This window comes from Dromaius novaehollandiae, chromosome 30, assembly GCF_036370855.1.
Source record: "Dromaius novaehollandiae isolate bDroNov1 chromosome 30, bDroNov1.hap1, whole genome shotgun sequence".
In the NCBI taxonomy this organism is placed as follows: Eukaryota; Metazoa; Chordata; class Aves; order Casuariiformes; family Dromaiidae; genus Dromaius; species Dromaius novaehollandiae.
The window spans coordinates 263,574-282,962 of record NC_088128.1 but is presented as its reverse complement, the minus strand read 5'-3'; the positions used below and the strand labels follow the sequence as shown (position 1 = coordinate 282,962).

Sequence of the window (19,389 nt, the reverse complement as noted above, 5' to 3'; positions counted from 1 at the left end):
TGCCCCCAAGAGCCCTGGGACCCCCCCATGACACCCCTGGGTGTCTCTGGGACCCCCCCAGAGCCCTGGGAGCCCCTGGGTGACCCCGGGACCCCCCCAGACCCTTGGGACCCCCCTGGGTGCCCCAGGACACCCCCATGACACCCCTGGGTGTCTCTGGGACCCCCCCAAAGACCCCTGGGTGCCCCCCAACCCCTTCCCCCAGCCCCACGGGACCCCCTGGGTGCCCCCAGACCCCCCCAAGACCCCTGGGTGCCCCATGATCCCTCCCCAAGACCCCTGGGTGCCCCCAGACCCCTCCAAAGACCCCCGGGTGCCCCCAGACCCCCCCAGAGACCCCTGGCCCCCCCGGATGCCCCACAACCCCTCCCCAAGCCCTCCGGGCGCCCCTGGGTGCCCTCCCAGCCCCCCCCCGGGCACCCCCGGGTGCCCCCAGACCCCCCCAAAGACACCTGGGTGCCCCCCAACCCCTTCCCCCAGCCCCATGGGACCCCCTGGGTGCCCCCAGACCCCCCCCAAAGACCCTTGGGTGCCCCCAGACCCCCCCAAGACCCCTGGGTGCCCCCAGACCCCCCCCCAAAGACCCCTGGGTGCCCCATGATCCCTCCCCAAAACCCCTGGGTGCCCCCAGACCCCCCCAAAGACCCCTGGGCCCCCCCGGATGCCCCACAACCCCTCCCCAAGCCCTCCGGGCGCCCCTGGGTGCCCTCCCAGCCCCCCCCGGGCACCCACGGGTGCCTCCAGACCCCCCCAAAGACCCCTGGGTGCCCCCAGACCCCCCCAGAGACCCCTGGGCCCCCCCAGATGCCCCACAACCCCTCCCCAAGCCCTCCGGGCGCCCCTGGGTGCCCTCCCAGCCCCCCCCGGGCACCCACGGGTTCCCCCAGACCCCCCCAAAGACCCCTGGGTGCCCCCAGACCCCCCCAGAGACCCCTGGGCCCCCCCGGATGCCCCACAACCCCTCCCCAAGCCCTCCGGGCGCCCCTGGGTGCCCTCCCAGCCCCCCCCCGGGCACCCACGGGTGCCCCCAGACCCCCCCAAAGACCCCTGGGTGCCCCCAGACCCCCCCAAAGACCCCTGGGCCCCCCCAGATGCCCCACAACCCCTCCCCAAGCCCTCCGGGCGCCCCTGGGTGCCCTCCCAGCCCCCCCCGGGCACCCACGGGTGCCCCCAGACCCCCCCAAAGACCCCTGGGTGCCCCCAGACCCCCCCAAAGACCCCTGGGCCCCCCCAGATGCCCCACAACCCCTCCCCAAGCCCTCCGGGCGCCCCTGGGTGCCCTCCCAGCCCCCCCCGGGCACCCCCGGATGCCCCCAGACCCCCCCAAAGACCCCTGGCCCCCCCCAGATGCCCCACAACCCCTCCCCAAGCCCTCCGGGCGCCCCTGGGTGCCCTCCCAGCCCCCCCCGGGCACCCACGGGTGCCCCCAGACCCCCCCAAAGACCCCTGGGTGCCCCCAGACCCCCCCAGAGACCCCTGGGCCCCCCCGGATGCCCCACAACCCCTCCCCAAGCCCTCCGGGCGCCCCTGGGTGCCCTCCCAGCCCCCCCCCGGGCACCCACGGGTGCCCCCAGACCCCCCCAAAGACCCCTGGGTGCCCCCAGACCCCCCCAAAGACCCCTGGGCCCCCCCAGATGCCCCACAACCCCTCCCCAAGCCCTCCGGGCGCCCCTGGGTGCCCTCCCAGCCCCCCCCGGGCACCCATGGGTGCCTCCAGACCCCCCCAAAGACCCCTGGGCCCCCCCAGATGCCCCACAACCCCTCCCCAAGCCCTCCGGGCGTCCCTGGGTGCCCTCCCAGCGCCCCCCAGGCACCCACGGGTTCCCCCAGACCCCCCCAAAGACCCCTGGGTGCCCCCAGACCCCCCCAAGACCCCTGGGTGCCCCATGGTCCTTCCCCAAGACCCCTGGGTGCCCCCAGACCCCTCCAAAGACCCCTGGGTGCCCCGAGACCCCCCCCAAAGACCCTTGGGTGCCCCCCACCCACTTTCCCCAGCCTCCTGGGACCCCCTGGGTGCCCCCAGACCCCCCCAAAGACCCCTGGATGCCCCCAGACCCCCCCAAAGACCCCTGGGCCCCCCCGGATGCCCCACAACCCCTCCCCAAGCCCTCCGGGCGCCCCTGGGTGCCCTCCCAGCCCCCCCCCCGGGCACCCATGGGTGCCTCCAGACCCCCCCAAAGACCCCTGGCCCCCCCCAGATGCCCCACAACCCCTCCCCAAGCCCTCCGGGCGCCCCTGGGTGCCCTCCCAGCCCCCCCCCAGGCACCCACGGGTGCCTCCAGACCCCCCCAAAGACCCCTGGGTGCCCCCAGACCCCCCCAAGACCCCTGGGTGCCCCATGGTCCTTCCCCAAGACCCCTGGGTGCCCCCAGACCCCTCCAAAGACCCCTGGGTGCCCCGAGACCCCCCCCAAAGACCCTTGGGTGCCCCCCACCCACTTTCCCCAGCCTCCTGGGACCCCCTGGGTGCCCCCAGACCCCCCCAAAGACCCCTGGATGCCCCCAGACCCCCCCAAAGACCCCTGGGCCCCCCCGGATGCCCCACAACCCCTCCCCAAGCCCTCCGGGCGCCCCTGGGTGCCCTCCCAGCCCCCCCCCCGGGCACCCACGGGTGCCCCCAGACCCCCCCAAAGACCCCTGGGTGCCCCCAGACCCCCCCAAAGACCCCTGGGCCCCCCCAGATGCCCCACAACCCCTCCCCAAGCCCTCCGGGCGCCCCTGGGTGCCCTCCCAGCCCCCCCCCGGGCACCCACGGGTGCCCCCAGACCCCCCCAAAGACCCCTGGCCCCCCCCAGATGCCCCACAACCCCTCCCCAAGCCCTCCGGGCGCCCCTGGGTGCCCTCCCAGCCCCCCCCCGGGCACCCACGGGTGCCCCCAGACCCCCCCAAAGACCCCTGGCCCCCCCCAGATGCCCCACAACCCCTCCCCAAGCCCTCCGGGCGCCCCTGGGTGCCCTCCCAGCCCCCCCCGGGCACCCACGGGTGCCTCCAGACCCCTGCAAAGACCCCTGGGCCCCCCCGGATGCCCCACAACCCCTCCCCAAGCCCTCCGGGCGCCCCTGGGTGCCCTCCCAGCCCCCCCCCGGGCACCCACGGGTGCCCCCAGACCCCCCCAAAGACCCCTGGGTGCCCCCAGACCCCCCCCAAGACCCCTGGGCCCCCCCGGATGCCCCATAACCCCTCCCCAAGCCCTCCGGGCGCCCCTGGGTGCCCTCCCAGCGCCCCCCCCCCGGGCACCCACGGGTGCCCCCCGCCGTGGGTGCCGGCGTGGGGGGGGGTGGGTGGGGTCTGAGGCACCCACGGGCCCCCCCCCCCCCGCAGTGCCGCCGTCGCTGGTGAACAGCTCCGGGGTGGTGAAGATCGTGGTGCGGCAGGCGCCCCGCGACGGCCTGGCGCCCCCCACCCTGGGGCCCCCGGCGCGGGTGCCCCCCACCCACCCCGCCGCCGGGGCCCCCCCCGCCGCCGCCGCCGGGGCCCCCCCGCTGCTGCCCCTGCGGGCGCCCGCCCCCCTGCAGGCCCTGGGGCGGCCCCTGGTGCGGGTGCTGCCCGCGCCCCCCCCCGCCGCCGGCGCCGAGACCCCCGGTGAGTGCGTCCCCCCCCCGGCACCCGTGGGTGCCCCCCGCCCTGGGGGGGGGGGCTGGGTGACGTCGCGTGGGGCTGGGTGCTCTGAGGGGGGGCTGGGCGCCCTGAGGGGGGTCTGAGCACCCTGGGGTGGGTCTGGGCACTCCGAGGGGGGGCTGGGTGCCCTCGTGTGGGTCTAGGCACCCCGAGGTGGGGCTGGGCACCCCGAGGTGGGGCTGGGTGCTGTCATGTGGGTCTGGGCACCCTGGGGTGGGTCTGGGCACTCCGAGGGGGGGCTGGGTGCCCTCGTGTGGGTCTAGGCACCCTGAGGGGGGTCTGGGCACCCTGAGGTGGGGCTGGGTGCTGTCATGTGGGTCTGGGCACCCTGAGGTGGGGCTGGGCACCCCGAGGTGGGGCTGGGTGCTCTCGTGTGGGTCTGGGCACCCTGAGGGGGGTCTGAGCACCCAGATGTGGGTCTGGGCACCCTGAGGTGGGGCTGGGTGCCCTCGTGTGGGTCTGGGTGCCCTCATGTGGGGCTGGGCACCCAGATGTGGGTCTGGGCACCCTGAGGTGGGGCTGGGTGCTGTCATGTGGGTCTGGGTGCCCTGAGGGGGGGCTGAGCACCCAGATGTGGGTCTGGGCACCCTGAGGTGGGGCTGGGTGCTCTCGTGTGGGTCTGGGTGCCCTCATGTGGGTCTGGGCACCCTGAGGTGGGGCTGGGTGCCCTCGTGTGGGTCTGGGTGCCCTCATGTGGGTCTGGGTGCCCTCATGTGGGGCTGGGCACCCTGAGGGGGGTCTGAGCACCCCGACGTGGGTCTGGGCATCCTGGTGCACATCTGGGCAGCTCATCTGGCTCTGAGCACCCCAGGTTGTCTCCCAGCACCCCGATCTGGCTCCCAGCACCCCAGTTTGTCTCCCAGCACCCCAATTTCTCCCCAAACACCCCCATTTGGCTCCCAGCACCCCGATCTGGCTCCCAGCACCCCAGTTTGTCTCCCAGCACCCCAATTTCTCCCCAAACACCCCGACCTGGCTCCCAGCACCCCGATCTGGCTCCCAGCACCCCAGTTTGTCCCCAAACACCCCAATTTGTCCCCCAAACACCCCGACCTGGCTCCCAGCACCCCGATCTGGCTCCCAGCACCCCAGTTTCGCTCTGAGCACCCTAATTTGGCTCCCAGCACCCTGATCTGGATCTGAGCACCCCGATCGGGCTCCCAGCACCCCAGTTTGTCCCCGAGCACCCTGACTTGGCTCCCAGCACCCAGTCTGGCCCCCAGCACCCCAGTTTGGCTCCCAGCAACCCAATGTGTCTTTGAGCACCCCAATCTTGCTCTGAGCACCCTGATCTGCCTCCCAGCACCCCAAATTGTCTCCCAGCACCCCAGTTTGGCTCCCAGCACCCTAAATTGTCTCCCAGCACCCCAGTTTGTGTACCAGCACCCCAATTTGTCTCCCAGCACCCCAGTTTGTCTCCCAGCACCCTAAATTGTCTCCCAGCACCCTGATTTGGCTCCCAGCACCCCGATCTGCCTCCCAGCACCCTAATTTGTCTCCCAGCACCCAAATTTGGCTTCAAGCACCCCAATTTGGCTCCCAGCACCCCAGTCTTGCTCCCTGCACCCCAATTTGGGTCCCAGCACCCTGATTTAGCTCCCAGCACCCCAAATTGTCTCCCAGCACCCTAAATTGTCTCCCAGCACCCCAGTTTGGGTCCCAGCACCCCAATTTGTCTCCCAGCACCCTGATTTGGCTCCCAGCACCCCAGTTTGGCTCCCAGCACCCTAGATTATCTCCCAGCACCCTAAATTGTCTCCCAGCACCCTGATTTGGCTCCCAGCACCCCAATCTGCCTCCCAGCACCCAAATTAGGCTTAAGCACCCCAATTTGGCTCCCAGCACCCCAGTCTTGCTCCCTGCACCCCAATTTGGGTCCCAGCACCCCAAATTGTCTCCCAGCACCCTAAATTTTCTCCCAGCACCCCAGTTTGGGTCCCAGCACCCCAATTTGGGTCCCAGCACCCCAGTTTGGCTCCCAGCACCCTAAATTGTCTCCCAGCACCCCAGTTTGGGCCCCAGCACCCCAGTTTGGCTCCCAGCACCCTAGATTGTCTCCCAGCACCCCAGTTTGGGTCCCAGCACCCCAATTCGTCCCCGGGGTGCCCCTGGGTGCCCGGTACCACCCGTCCCCGCCGTTTGCTCCCGCAGCTCCAGCACCCACAGTCCCAGCACCCATCGCCCCGGCGCCCGTCACCGCGTCGCCCGTCACCGCGTCGCCCGTCGCCGCGTCGCCCGTCGCCGCGTCACCCATCGCCCCGGCGCCCGGCGCCCCGACGCCCGTCACCGCGCCGCCCGTCGTCCCGGCGCCCGTCACCGTGTCGCCCGTCACCGCGCCGCCCGTCACCGCGCCGCCCGGCGCCCCGGCACCCCTGGGTGCCCGGGAGGAGCCGGAGGGGCTGACGCTGCGGGCGGGCACCCCGCCGGCCCCCGCCCCCCCCGGCCCCCCGGCCCGGCCCCGCCGGCAGCCCCCCCCGCCCCCCCGCTCCCCCTTCTACCTGGTACGGGGCACCCCGGGGTGCTGGGGGGGGTGGGGGGGCACCCAGGGGTGCTGGGAGGGGGATGGGGGCACCCTGGGGGGGGTGATGGGGGTGTCTGGGGGGGTGATGGGGGGCACCCAAGGGTGCTGGGGGGTCCTGGGGGGTGATGGGGGGCACCCCGGGGGGCCAGGGGGGCACCCCGGGGTGCTGGGGGGGGATGGGGGCACCCTGGGGGGGGGGATGGGGGGCACCCTGGGGTGCTGGTGGGGTGCTGGGGGGTCCTAGGGGGGTGTGGGTGCTCGTGGGGGGGTGATGGGGGGCACCCTGGGGGGCTGGGGGGGGTCCTAGGGGTGCGTGGGTGTTCCTGGGGGGGTGATGGGGGGCACCCTGGGGTGCTGGGGGGGGGGCGTGGGGTGCTGGGGGGGGAGTGACAGAGGGATGTGGGTGCTTGGGGGGTACTGTGGGTGCTCGGGGGGCACCCATGGATGCTCAGGGATGGGATGTAGGTGCTAGGGGGGGATGTGGCTCCTTGTGGGGCACCCATGGCTGCTCGGGGGGACCTGTGGGTGCTGGGGGGGCACCTATGGGTGCTGGGGGAGCCTATGGGTACTTGGGGGGACCCCTGGGTGCTGGGGGGGGGACACAGCTGCTCAAGGATGGGACGTGGGTGCCAGGGGGGTGGATATGCCTCCTCGGGGGGGACCCGTGGGTGCTCGGGGGGACCCGTGGCTGCCGGGGGGGCACCCCTGGGTGCTGGGGGAGCCCATGGGTGCTGGGGGGGACCCATGGGTGCTGGGGGAGCCCATGGGTACTTGGGGGGACCCCTGGGTGCTGGGGGGGCACTGTGGGTGCTCAGGGAGGTGACATGGCAGCTCGGGGGGGGAACACAGCTGCTCGGGGGGGACCCCTGGGTGCTGGGGGGGCACCCCTGGGTGCCGGGGGAGCCCATGGGTACTTGGGGGGACCCCTGGGTGCTGGGGGGGGCACTGTGGGTGCCAGGAGAGGCCCATGGCAGCTCAGGGGGGGAACACGGCTGCTCGGGGGGGACCCCTGGGTGCTGGGGGAGCCCATGGGTACTTGGGGGCACCCATGGGTGCTGGGGGGGGCACCCCTGGGTGCCGGGAGAGGCCCATGGCAGCTCAGGGGGGCAACACAGCCACTCGGGGGGGACCCGTGGGTACTTGGGGGGCACCCATGGGTACTTGGGGGCACCCATGGGTGCTGGGGGGGACCCCGGGTGCTGGGGGGGGGCACTGTGGGTGCTCAGGGAGGTGACATGGCAGCTCAGGGGGCAACACAGCCGCTCGGGGGGGACCCCTGGGTCCTTGGAGGGGGGACCCCCACGGGTGCCAGGTGCGGGGGGGGGCACCCATGGGTACTTGGGGACACCCCTGGGTGCCGGGGGGGACCCCTGGGTGCTGGGGGGGGCACTGTGGGTGCCGGGAGAGGCCCATGGCAGCTCAGGGGGGCAACACAGCCGCTCGGGGGGGACCCGTGGGTCCTTGGAGGGGGGGGACCCACGGGTGCCAGGTGCGGGGGGGGGCACCCACGGGTACTTGGGGACACCCCTGGGTGCTGGGGGGGACCCCTGGGTGCTGGGGGGGGCACTGTGGGTGCTCAGGGAGGTGACATGGCAGCTCAGGGGGGCAACACAGCCGCTCGGGGGGGACCCACGGGTACTTGGGGGGGGGGGACCCACGGGTGCCAGGTGCGGGGGGGGCACCCATGGGTACTTGGGGACACCCCTGGGTGCTGGGGGGGACCCATGGGTGCTGGGGGGGGCACTGTGGGTGCCAGGAGAGGCCCATGGCAGCTCAGGGGGGCAACACAGCCGCTCAGGGGGGACCCACGGGTGCCAGGTGCAGGGGGGGGCACCCATGGGTACTTGGGGACACCCCTGGGTGCTGGGGGGGACCCCTGGGTGCTGGGGGGGGGCACTGTGGGTACTCAGGGAGGTGACATGGCAGCTCAGGGAGGTGACACGGCTGCTTGGGGGGGACCCGTGGGTCCTTGGAGGGGGGACCCCTGGGTGCTGGGGGAGCCCATGGGTACTTGGGGGGCACCCCTGGGTGCTGGGGGGGACCCATGGGTGCTGGGGGGGGCACTGTGGGTGCTCAGGGAGGTGACATGGCAGCTCAGGGGGGCAACACAGCCGCTCGGGGGGACTCGTGGGTGCTCGGGGGGGACCCCTGGGTGCTGGGGGAGCCCATGGGTACTTGGGGGCACCCATGGGTGCTGGGGGGGCACTGTGGGTGCTCAGGGAGGTGACACGGCAGCTTAGGGAGGTGACACGGCTGCTCGGGGGGGACCCACGGGTACTTGGGGACACCCCTGGGTGCTGGGGGGGAGCCCATGGGTGCTGGGGGGGACCCCTGGGTACTTGGGGGGCACCCATGGGTGCCGGGGGGGACCCCTGGGTGCTGGGGGGGGGCACTGCGGGTGCCAGGAGAGGCCCATGGCAGCTCAGGGGGGCAACACAGCCGCTCGGGGGGGACCCGTGGGTACTCGGGGGGCACCCGTGGGTACTTGGGGGGCACCCATGGGTGCTGGGGGGGACCCCTGGGTGCTGGGGGGGGCACTGTGGGTGCTCAGGGAGGTGACATGGCAGCTCAGGGGGGCAACACAGCCGCTCGGGGGGGACCCACGGGTCCTTGGAGGGGGGGGACCCACGGGTGCCAGGTGCAGGGGGGGGCACCCACGGGTACTTGGGGACACCCCTGGGTGCTGGGGGGGACCCCTGGGTGCTGGGGGGGGGGCACTGTGGGTGCCAGGAGAGGCCCATGGCAGCTCAGGGGGCAACACAGCCGCTCGGGGGGGACCCACGGGTGCCAGGTGCAGGGGGGGGCACCCATGGGTACTTGGGGACACCCCTGGGTGCTGGGGGGGACCCGTGGGTACTTGGGGACACCCCTGGGTGCTGGGGGGGACCCATGGGTGCTGGGGGGGCACTGTGGGTGCTCAGGGAGGTGACATGGCAGCTCAGGGGGCAACACGGCTGCTTGGGGGGACTCGTGGGTGCTCGGGGGGGACCCCTGGGTGCTGGGGGAGCCCATGGGTACTTGGGGGCACCCATGGGTGCTGGGGGGGGGCACTGTGGGTGCCGGGAGAGGCCCATGGCAGCTCAGGGGGGCAACACAGCCGCTCGGGGGGGACCCGTGGGTACTCGGGGGGCACCCGTGGGTACTTGGGGGGCACCCCTGGGTGCTGGGGGGGACCCCTGGGTGCTGGGGGGGGCACTGCGGGTGCCAGGAGAGGCCCATGGCAGCTCAGGGGGGCAACACAGCCGCTCGGGGGGGACCCACGGGTCCTTGGAGGGGGGACCCCCACGGGTGCCGGGTGCGGGGGGGGGCACCCATGGGTACTTGGGGACACCCCTGGGTGCTGGGGGGGACCCATGGGTGCTGGGGGGGGCACTGCGGGTGCCAGGAGAGGCCCATGGCAGCTCAGGGGGGCAACACAGCCGCTCGGGGGGGACCCACGGGTCCTTGGAGGGGGGACCCCCATGGGTGTGGGGGGGGGGCACCCATGGGTGCTGGGGGGGACCCCAGGTGCTGGGGGGGGCACTGTGGGTGCTCAGGGAGGTGACATGGCAGCTCAGGGGGGCAACACAGCCGCTCGGGGGGGACCCACGGGTCCTTGGAGGGGGGACCCCCACGGGTGCCGGGTGCGGGGGGGGGCACCCATGGGTACTTGGGGACACCCCTGGGTGCTGGGGGGGACCCATGGGTGCTGGGGGGGGGCACTGCGGGTGCCAGGAGAGGCCCATGGCAGCTCAGGGGGGCAACACAGCCGCTCGGGGGGGACCCACGGGTCCTTGGAGGGGGGACCCCCACGGGTGCCAGGTGCAGGGGGGGGGCACCCATGGGTGCCGGGGGGGACCCCAGGTGCTGGGGGGGGCACTGCGGGTGCCAGGAGAGGCCCATGGCAGCTCAGGGGGGCAACACAGCCGCTCGGGGGGGGACCCACGGGTCCTTGGAGGGGGGACCCCCATGGGTGTGGGGGGGGGGCACCCATGGGTGCTGGGGGGGACCCCAGGTGCTGGGGGGGGCACTGTGGGTGCTCAGGGAGGTGACATGGCAGCTCAGGGGGGCAACACAGCCGCTCGGGGGGGACCCACGGGTCCTTGGAGGGGGGACCCCCACGGGTGCCGGGTGCGGGGGGGGGCACCCATGGGTACTTGGGGACACCCCTGGGTGCTGGGGGGGACCCATGGGTGCTGGGGGGGGGCACTGCGGGTGCCAGGAGAGGCCCATGGCAGCTCAGGGGGGCAACACAGCCGCTCGGGGGGGACCCACGGGTCCTTGGAGGGGGGACCCCCACGGGTGCCAGGTGCAGGGGGGGGGCACCCATGGGTGCCGGGGGGGACCCCAGGTGCTGGGGGGGGGGCACTGCGGGTGCCAGGAGAGGCCCATGGCAGCTCAGGGGGGCAACACAGCCGCTCGGGGGGGGACCCACGGGTCCTTGGAGGGGGGACCCCCATGGGTGTGGGGGGGGGGCACCCATGGGTGCTGGGGGGGACCCCAGGTGCTGGGGGGGGCACTGTGGGTGCTCAGGGAGGTGACATGGCAGCTCAGGGGGGCAACACAGCCGCTCGGGGGGGACCCACGGGTCCTTGGAGGGGGGACCCCCACGGGTGCCGGGTGCGGGGGGGGGCACCCATGGGTACTTGGGGACACCCCTGGGTGCTGGGGGGGACCCATGGGTGCTGGGGGGGGGCACTGCGGGTGCCAGGAGAGGCCCATGGCAGCTCAGGGGGGCAACACAGCCGCTCGGGGGGGACCCACGGGTCCTTGGAGGGGGGACCCCCACGGGTGCCAGGTGCAGGGGGGGGGCACCCATGGGTGCCGGGGGGGACCCCAGGTGCTGGGGGGGGCACCCCTGGGTGCCAGGAGAGGCCCATGGCAGCTCAGGGTGGCAACACAGCCGCTCGGGGGGCGACCCACGGGTCCTTGGAGGGGGGGGACCCACGGGTGCCAGGTGCAGGGGGGGGCACCCATGGGTGCCGGGGGGGACCCCAGGTGCTGGGGGGGGGCACTGCGGGTGCCAGGAGAGGCCCATGGCAGCTCAGGGGGGCAACACAGCCGCTCGGGGGGGGACCCACGGGTCCTTGAAGGGGGGGACCCCCACGGGTGTGGGGGGGGGGGGCACCCATGGGTGCCGGGGGGGACCCCAGGTGCTGGGGGGGGACACTGTGGGTGCCAGGAGAGGCCCATGGCAGCTCAGGGGGGCAACACAGCCGCTCGGGGGGGACCCATGGGTACTTGGGGACACCCCTGGGTACTTGGGGGCACCCCTGGGTGCTGGGGGGGACCCATGGGTGCTGGGGGGGGACACTGCGGGTGCCAGGAGAGGCCCATGGCAGCTCAGGGTGGCAACACAGCCGCTCGGGGGGGGACCCACGGGTCCTTGGGAGGGGGGACCCACGGGTGCCAGGTGCAGGGGGGGGGGGCAGCACCCATGGGTGCCGAGCACCCATGGGTGCCCCCGCCCGCCCCGGCAGGAGCCGCTGGAGGAGAAGCGCCGGCGGCAGCGGGCCGAGCGCCTGGAGCGCCTGGGCCGCCTCAACGCCCAGCACTGCGGCCTGGCGCCCGTCTACGGCGCCGAGGTGCTGCGCCTCTGCACCCTGCGCCCGGACGCCGGGGCCCCCCGCGCCGCCCCCCACGCCTGGGCCGGGGGGGGCCTGGCCCGCTGCCGCGCCGCCCAGCTGCCCCCCCGGCCCCGGCGCCTCGAGGCCTTCTGGGAGCGCGGCGGCGCCCTGGCCCGCGCCATCCTCACCCCGCCGCAGCGCCTCGAGCAGCTCGCCGACCTCATCGAGAGGTGGGCCCAGGCGTCCGGGTGTGGTGTGGGGGGGCCCAGGAGTCCGGGAGGGGCGGGAGGGGCCCAGGTGGCCGGGAAGGGGGGGGCCCAGGAGTCCGGGAGGGGCCCAGGCGTCCGGGAGGGGCCCAGGAGTCCGGGAGGGGCCCAGGCGGCCAGGCGCGGCGGGAGGGGGCCCAGGAGTCCGGGCAGGGGGGGCTCAGGTGGCCGGGAAGGGGCCCAGGTGTCCGGGAGGGGCCCAGGCGGCCGGGAAGGGGGCCCAGGAGTCCAGGAGGGGCCCACGCATCCGGGAGGGGCCCAGGAGTCCAGGAGGGGCCCAGGTGGCTGGGAGGGGCCCAGGAGTCCGGGCAGGGGGGGCCCAGGTGGCCGGGAAGGGGCCCAGGAGTCCAGGAGGGGCCCAGGTGGCTGGGAGGGGCCCAGGAGTCCGGGCAGGGGGGGCCCAGGTGGCCGGGAAGGGGCCCAGGAGTCCGGGAGGGGCCCAGGGGGCGGGAGGGGGGCCCAGGCGGCCGGGAAGGGGGCCCAGGTGGCCAGGAAGGGGGGGGCCCAGGAGTCCGGGAGGGGCCCAGGCGGCCGGGAGGGGCCCAGGCGGCTGGGATGGGTGGGAGGGGGCTCAGGAGTCCGGGAGGGGCCCAGGAGTCCGGGAGGGGGGCCCAGGAGTCCGGGCGGGGCCCAGGTGTCCGGGAGGGGCCCAGGCGGCCGGGAAAGGGGGGGGCCCAGGAGTCCGGGCAGGGGGGGCCCAGGCGGCTGGGATGGGTGGGAGGGGGCTCAGGAGTCCGGGCACGGGGAGCTCAGGCGGCCGGGAGGGGCCCAGGCGTCCGGGAGGGGCTCAGGTGTCCGGGCAGGGGGGGCCCAGGCGTCCGGGAGGGGCCCAGGCGTCCGGGAGGGGCTCAGGTGTCCGGGCAGGGGGGGCCCAGGCGTCCGGGAGGGGCTCAGGTGTCCAAGGGGACCTAGGAGTCCAGGAGGGACCCAGGCGTCCGGGAGGGGCCCAGGAGTCCGGGCAGGGGGAGCCCGGGCGTCCGGATGGTTACAGAAGCCGGGCCCAGGCATCCGGGGCAGCAACAGGGACTGGGCCCCGGCGTCCGGGTAGTGACAGAAACGGGGCCCAGGCGTCCGGGGCAGTGACAGAGACCGGGCCCAGGCGTCCGGGCGGCTACAGAAATGGGGCCCAGGCGTCCGGGGCAGTGACAGAAGCTGGGCCCAGGCGTCTGGGGTGGGGCCCAGGCATCTGGGAGGTGGCAGAAATGGGGCCCAGGCGTCCGGGGCAGCGACAGAAATGGGGCCCAGGCGTCCGGGCGGTTACAGAATCAGGGCCCAGGCGTCCGGGCAGCGACAGAAATGGGGCCCAGGCGTCCGGGGCAGCAACAGAAGCCGGGCCCAGGCGTCCGGGTAGTGACAGAAATGGGGCCCAGGTGTCCGGGCAGCGACAGAAATGGGGCCCAGGCATCTGGGTGGTGGCAGAAATGGGGCCCAGGCGTCCGGGCGGTTACAGAATCAGGGCCCAGGCATCCGGGGCAGCGACAGAAATGGGGCCCAGGTGTCCGGGCGGTTACAGAATCAGGGCCCAGGCGTCCGGGGCAGCGACAGAAATGGGGCCCAGGCATCTGGGTGGTGGCAGAAATGGGGCCCAGGCGTCCGGGCGGTTACAGAATCAGGGCCCAGGCATCCGGGGCAACGACAGAGACCGGGCCCAGGCGTCCAGGCGGTTACAGAATCAGGGCCCAGGCGTCCGGGCAGCGACAGAAATGGGGCCCAGGCGTCCGGGCGGTTACAGAAACCGGGACCAGGCATCCGGGGCAACGACAGAGACCGGGCCCAGGCGTCCGGGCGCCCCGTGACCCCGTCGTCCCCGTGTCCCCTTAGGTTCGTGTTCGTGCTGCCGCCGGTGGCGGCGCCGGCGGTGGCCCTGCACGCCTCGCACCCCGCGCCCTGGCGCCAGCGGCAGCGGGTGCTGCTGGAGGAGCGGCTGCGGCGCGAGCTGGCGCCCCGGGCCCGGGGGCTGCACCGCGTGGTGGCCAACATGCGCACCCACTTCCCCGACCTGCGCCTCATCCAGTACGACTGCGGTACGTGGGGACGTCGGGGACATCGGGGGCGTTGGGGACATCGGGGACGTTGGGGACACCGGGGAGGTCGGGGACACGGGGGAGGTCGGGGACACGGGGGACACGGGGGGGACGTGGGCGGTGGCCAACATGCGCACCCACTTCCCCGACCTGCGCCTCATCCAGTACGACTGCGGTACGTGGGGACGTCGGGGACACGGGGACGTCGGGGGTGTTGGGGACGTTGGGGACGTCAGGGAGGTCGGGGACACGGGGGGACGCGGGCGGTGGCCAACATGCGCACCCACTTCCCCGACCTGCGCCTCATCCAGTACGACTGCGGTACGTGGGGACGTCGGGGACGTCGGGGACGTTGGGGACATCGGGGACATTCGGGACATTGGGGACGTCAGGGAGGTCGGGGACACGGGGGACGCGGGGGGACGCGGGCGGTGGCCAACATGCGCACCCACTTCCCCGACCTGCGCCTCATCCAGTACGACTGCGGTACGTGGGGACGTCGGGGACATCGGGGGCGTTGGGGACATCGGGGACATCGGGGACACCGGGGAGGTCGGGGACACCGGGGAGGTCGGGGACACGGGGGACGCGGGGGGACGCGGGCGGTGGCCAACATGCGCACCCACTTCCCCGACCTGCGCCTCATCCAGTACGACTGCGGTACGTGGGGACGTCGGGGACATCGGGGGCATTGGGGACATTCGGGACATTGGGGACGTCGGGGAGGTCGGGGACACGGGGGACGCGGGGGACGCGGGCGGTGGCCAACATGCGCACCCACTTCCCCGACCTGCGCCTCATCCAGTACGACTGCGGTACGTGGGGACGTCGGGGACGTTGGGGACACCGGGGACATTCGGGACATTGGGGACGTCAGGGAGGTCGGGGACACGGGGGACGCGGGGGGACGCGGGCGGTGGCCAACATGCGCACCCACTTCCCCGACCTGCGCCTCATCCAGTACGACTGCGGTACGTGGGGACGTCGGGGACGTTGGGGACACCGGGGACATTCGGGACACTGGGGACGTCAGGGAGGTCGGGGACACGGGGGACGCGGGGGGACGCGGGCGGTGGCCAACATGCGCTCCCACTTCCCCGACCTGCGCCTCATCCAGTACGACTGCGGTACGTGGGGACGTCGGGGACATTCGGGGGCGTTGGGGACATTGGGGACGTCGGGGAGGTCGGGGACACGGGGGACGCGGGGGGACGCGGGCGGTGGCCATCGCGCACCCACTTCCCCGACCTGCGCCTCATCCAGTACGACTGCGGTACGTGGGGACGTCGGGGACACGGGGACGTCGGGGGCGTTGGGGACACCGGGGACATCAGGGACACAGATGGTATCTCAGGCACCAGGGACCTGGAGGACATTGGGGACATGGGGACGGTGGAGACACAAAGGACGTTGGGGGCATTGGAGACACAGGGGACACCAGGGACATTGGGGGAGCACCATCCCCACGGGTGACATCCCCACGCCCCAGTGCCATCCCCATGTCCCCACGGGTGATGTCCCCTCACCCCAGTGACGTCCCCATGTCCCCATGGGTGATGCCTCCTCACCCCAGTGACGTCCCCATGTCAACGTGGGTGACGTCCCCTCATCATGGTGACGTCCCCATGGGTGATGCCATCTCACCCCAGTGACGTCCCCATGTCCCTGTGTCCCCCACGGGTGCTGTCCCCTCATCTTGGTGACATCGCCACGTCCCCAAGGGTGATGTTTCCTCGTCCCAGTCCTGTTTCTGTGTCCCCACGTCCCCATGGGTGACGTCCCCTCATCATGGTGACGTCCCCACGTCAATGTGGGTGATGGCACCTCGCCCCAGTGATGTCCCTGTGTCCCCCGTGGGTGATGTCCCCTCGCCACAGTGATGTCCCCACGTCCCTGTGTCCCCCACGGGTGCTGTCCCCTCATCCTGGTGACGTCCCCACGTCCCCATGGGTGGTGTGTCCTCATCCTAGTGATGTCCCCATGTCAATGTGGATGATGCCACCTCACCCCGGTGACGTCCCCATGTCCCTGTGTCCCCCATGGGTGACCTCCCATCACCACAGTGACGTCCCCATGTCCCCATGGGTGATGTCTGCTCGCCCCAGTGATGTCCCCATGTCCCTGTGTCCCCCATGGGTGACGTCCCCTTGCCCCGGAGACGTCCCCATGTCCCCATGGGTGATGCCTCCTCGTTCTAGTGACGTCCCCATGTCCCCATGGGTGATGTCCCCTCACCCCAGTGACGTCTCCGTGTCCCCACGTCCCCATGGGTGACGTCCCCTTGCCCTGGTGATGTCCCCATGTCCCTGTGTCCCCCGTGGGTGACGACCCCTCATCCAGGTGACGTCCCCACGTCCCCATGGGTGATGTCTGCTCACCCCAGTGACGTCCCTATGTCAACATGGGTGACGTCCCCTCATCATGGTGACGTCCCCATGGGTGATGCCATCTCACCCCAGTGACGTCCCCGTGTCCCCACGTCCCCATGGGTGACGTCCCCTCACCACGGTGACGTCCCCACGTCCCCATGGGTGATGTCTGCTCACCCCAGTGACGTCCCCATGTCAACGTGGGTGACGTCCCCTCATCACAGTGACGTCCCCATGTCCCCGTGGGTGATGCCACCTCACCCCAGTGGTGTCCCCATGTCCCTGTGTCCCCCATGGGTGGTGTCTCCTCATCATGGTGACGTCCCCATGTCAATGTGGGTGATGCCTCCTCATTCTAGTGACGTCCCCATGTCCCCATGGGTGATGTCCCCTCACCCCAGTGACGTCTCCGTGTCCCCACGTCCCCATGGGTGATGTCCCTTGCCCTGGTGATGTCCCCATGTCCCTGTGTCCCCCGTGGGTGACGACCCCTCACCACGGTGACGTCCCCACGTCCCCATGGGTGATGTCTCCTCGCCCCAGTGACGTCCCCACGTCCCTGTGTCCCCCATGGGTGACGTCCCCTCATCATGGTGACGTCCCCATGGGTGATGCCATCTCACCCCAGTGACGTCCCCGTGTCCCCACGTCCCCATGGGTGACGTCCCCTCACCACGGTGACGTCCCCACGTCCCCATGGGCGCTGCCACCTCGCCCCAGCGACCTCCCCACGTCCCTGTGTCCCCCACGGGTGACGTCCCCTCACCTTGGTGACACCCCTATGTCCCCATGGGTGATGCCATCTCACCCCAGTGACGTCCCCGCGTCCCCACGTCCCCATGGGTGACGTCCCCTCACCACGGTGACGTCCCCACGTCCCCATGGGCGCTGCCACCTCGCCCCAGCGACCTCCCCACGTCCCCCTCCGCCGCCGGCGGTGCCAACACCCGCCCGGTGACGGTGCCAACACCCACCCGGTGCCGGTGCCACCCACCCGGTGCCGGTGACAACACCCTCCCGGTGCCGGTGGCACCCACCCGGTGCCGGTGACACCCGCGTCCCCCCCCAGGGAAGCTGCAGACGCTGGACGTGCTGCTGCGGCGCCTCAAGGCCGGCGCCCACCGGGTGCTGATCTTCACCCAGATGACGCGGATGCTCGACGTCCTCGAGCAGTTCCTCACCTACCACGGCCACATCTACCTGCGCCTCGACGGCAGCACCCGCGTGGAGCAGCGCCAGGTGGGGGCCCAGGCGTCCGGGGGGGGCCCCGGCGTCCGGGAGGGGTTCCAGGAGTCCGGGAGGGGTTCCAGGAGTCCGGGAGGGGCCCAGGCGTCCGGGCGCGGGGAGGGGGAGCGTCCAGGTTCTCCCCTCTACTTGCGCCTCGACGGCAGCACCCACGTGGAGCAGCGCCAGGTGGGTGCTCGGGGGCCCAGGCGTCCGGGAGGGGCCCAGGCGTCCGGGAGGGGCCCAGGCGTCCGGGTGGGGACCCAGGAGTCCGGGAGGGGCCCAGGCGTCCGGGACGGATCCCGGGTGTCCGAGGGGACCCAGGCGTCCGGGTGACGTCTCAGGTAGGACCGAGGTGTCTGGGTGCTCTCCCGTGTGGGGCCCAGGCGTCCGGGAAGGGCCCAGGCGTCCGGGAGGGGCCCAGGTGTCCGGGAAGGGCCCAGGCGTCCGGGAGGGGCCCAGGTGTCTGGGACGGGTTCCAGGCGTCCGGGAGGGGCCCCGGCGTCCGGGCAGGGCCCAGGAGTCCGGGAAGGGCCCAGGCGTCCGGGCAGGGCCCAGGCGTCCGGGACGGATCCCGGGTGTCCGAGGGGACCCAGGCGTCCGGGTGACGTCTCAGGTAGGACCGAGGTGTCTGGGTGCTCTCCCGTGTGGGGCCCAGGCGTCCGGGAAGGGCCCCGGCATCCGGGAGGGGTTCCAGGCGTCCAGGAGGGGCCCAGGCGTCCGGGCGCGGGAAGGGGGGGAGCGCCCGGGTCCTCCCCTCTACCTGCGCCTCGACGGCAGCACCCGCGTGGAGCAGCGCCAGGTGGGGGCCCAGGCGTCCGGGAGGGGCCCCGGCGTCCGGGAGGGGTTCCAGGCGTCCGGGAGGGGCCCAGGCGTCCGGGCGCGGGGAGGGGGGGAACGCCCGGGTCCTCCCCTCTACCTGCGCCTCGACGGCAGCACCCGCGTGGAGCAGCGCCAGGTGGGGGCCCAGGCGTCCGGGGGGGGCCCCGGCGTCCGGGAGGGGTTCCAGGCGTCCGGGAGGGGCCCAGGCGTCCGGGCGCGGGGAGGGGGGGAACGCCCGGGTCCTCCCCTCTACCTGCGCCTCGACGGCAGCACCCGCGTGGAGCAGCGCCAGGTGGGGGCCCAGGCGTCCGGGGGGGGCCCCGGCGTCCGGGAGGGGACCAGGCGTCCGGGAGGGGACCAGGAGTCCGGGAGGGGCCCAGGCATCCGGGCAGGGCCCAGGCGTCCGGGACGGATCCCGGGTGTCCGAGGGGACCCAGGCGTCCGGGTGACGTCTCAGGTAGGACCGAGGTGTCTGGGTGCTCTCCCCTGCGGGGCCCAGGCGTCCGGGAAGGGCCCAGGCGTCCAGGAAGGGCCCAGGCGTCCGGGAGGGGCCCTGGAGTCCGGGTGGGGACCCAGGCGTCCGGGAAGGGCCCAGGCGTCCGGGAGGGGCCCGGGCGTCCGGGAAGGGCCCGGGCGTCCGGGAAGGGCCCAGGTGTCCGGGAAGGGCCCAGGCGTCCGGGAGGGGCCCAGGTGTCCGGGAGGGGCCCAGGCGTCCGGGAAGGGCCCAGGCGTCCGGGATGGATCCCAGGTGTCCGAGGGGACCCAGGCGTCCGGGTGACATCTCAGGTAGGACCGAGGTGTCTGGGTGCTCTCCTGTGCGGGGCCCAGGCGTCCGGGAGGGGCCCAGGCGTCCGGGAGGGGCCCTGGAGTCCGGGCAGGGCCCAGGCGTCTGGGAGGGGCCCAGGCGTCCGGGAGGGGCCCAGGCATCCGGGGGGGCCCAGGCATCTGGGAGGGGCCCCGGAGTCCGGGAGGGGCCCAGGCGTCCGGGAGGGGCCCAGGC

At 73.5% G+C, this 19,389-nt stretch overlaps 1 protein-coding gene across 1 annotated transcript in view; it reads left to right on the top strand.

Annotated features, from left to right (window-relative positions):
- The window catches only part of SRCAP (Snf2 related CREBBP activator protein), a 73,608-nt gene that overhangs the window by 40,383 nt on the left and 13,836 nt on the right, over positions 1-19,389 (top strand). Inside the window, exons 24-28 of the mRNA XM_064499444.1 lie at positions 3,321-3,581; positions 5,769-6,118; positions 11,598-11,914; positions 13,772-13,974; positions 17,413-17,582. Of these exons, the coding sequence (XP_064355514.1) occupies positions 3,321-3,581; positions 5,769-6,118; positions 11,598-11,914; positions 13,772-13,974; positions 17,413-17,582 (1,301 nt within the window). The remainder of the gene's footprint in view (positions 1-3,320; positions 3,582-5,768; positions 6,119-11,597; positions 11,915-13,771; positions 13,975-17,412; positions 17,583-19,389) is intronic.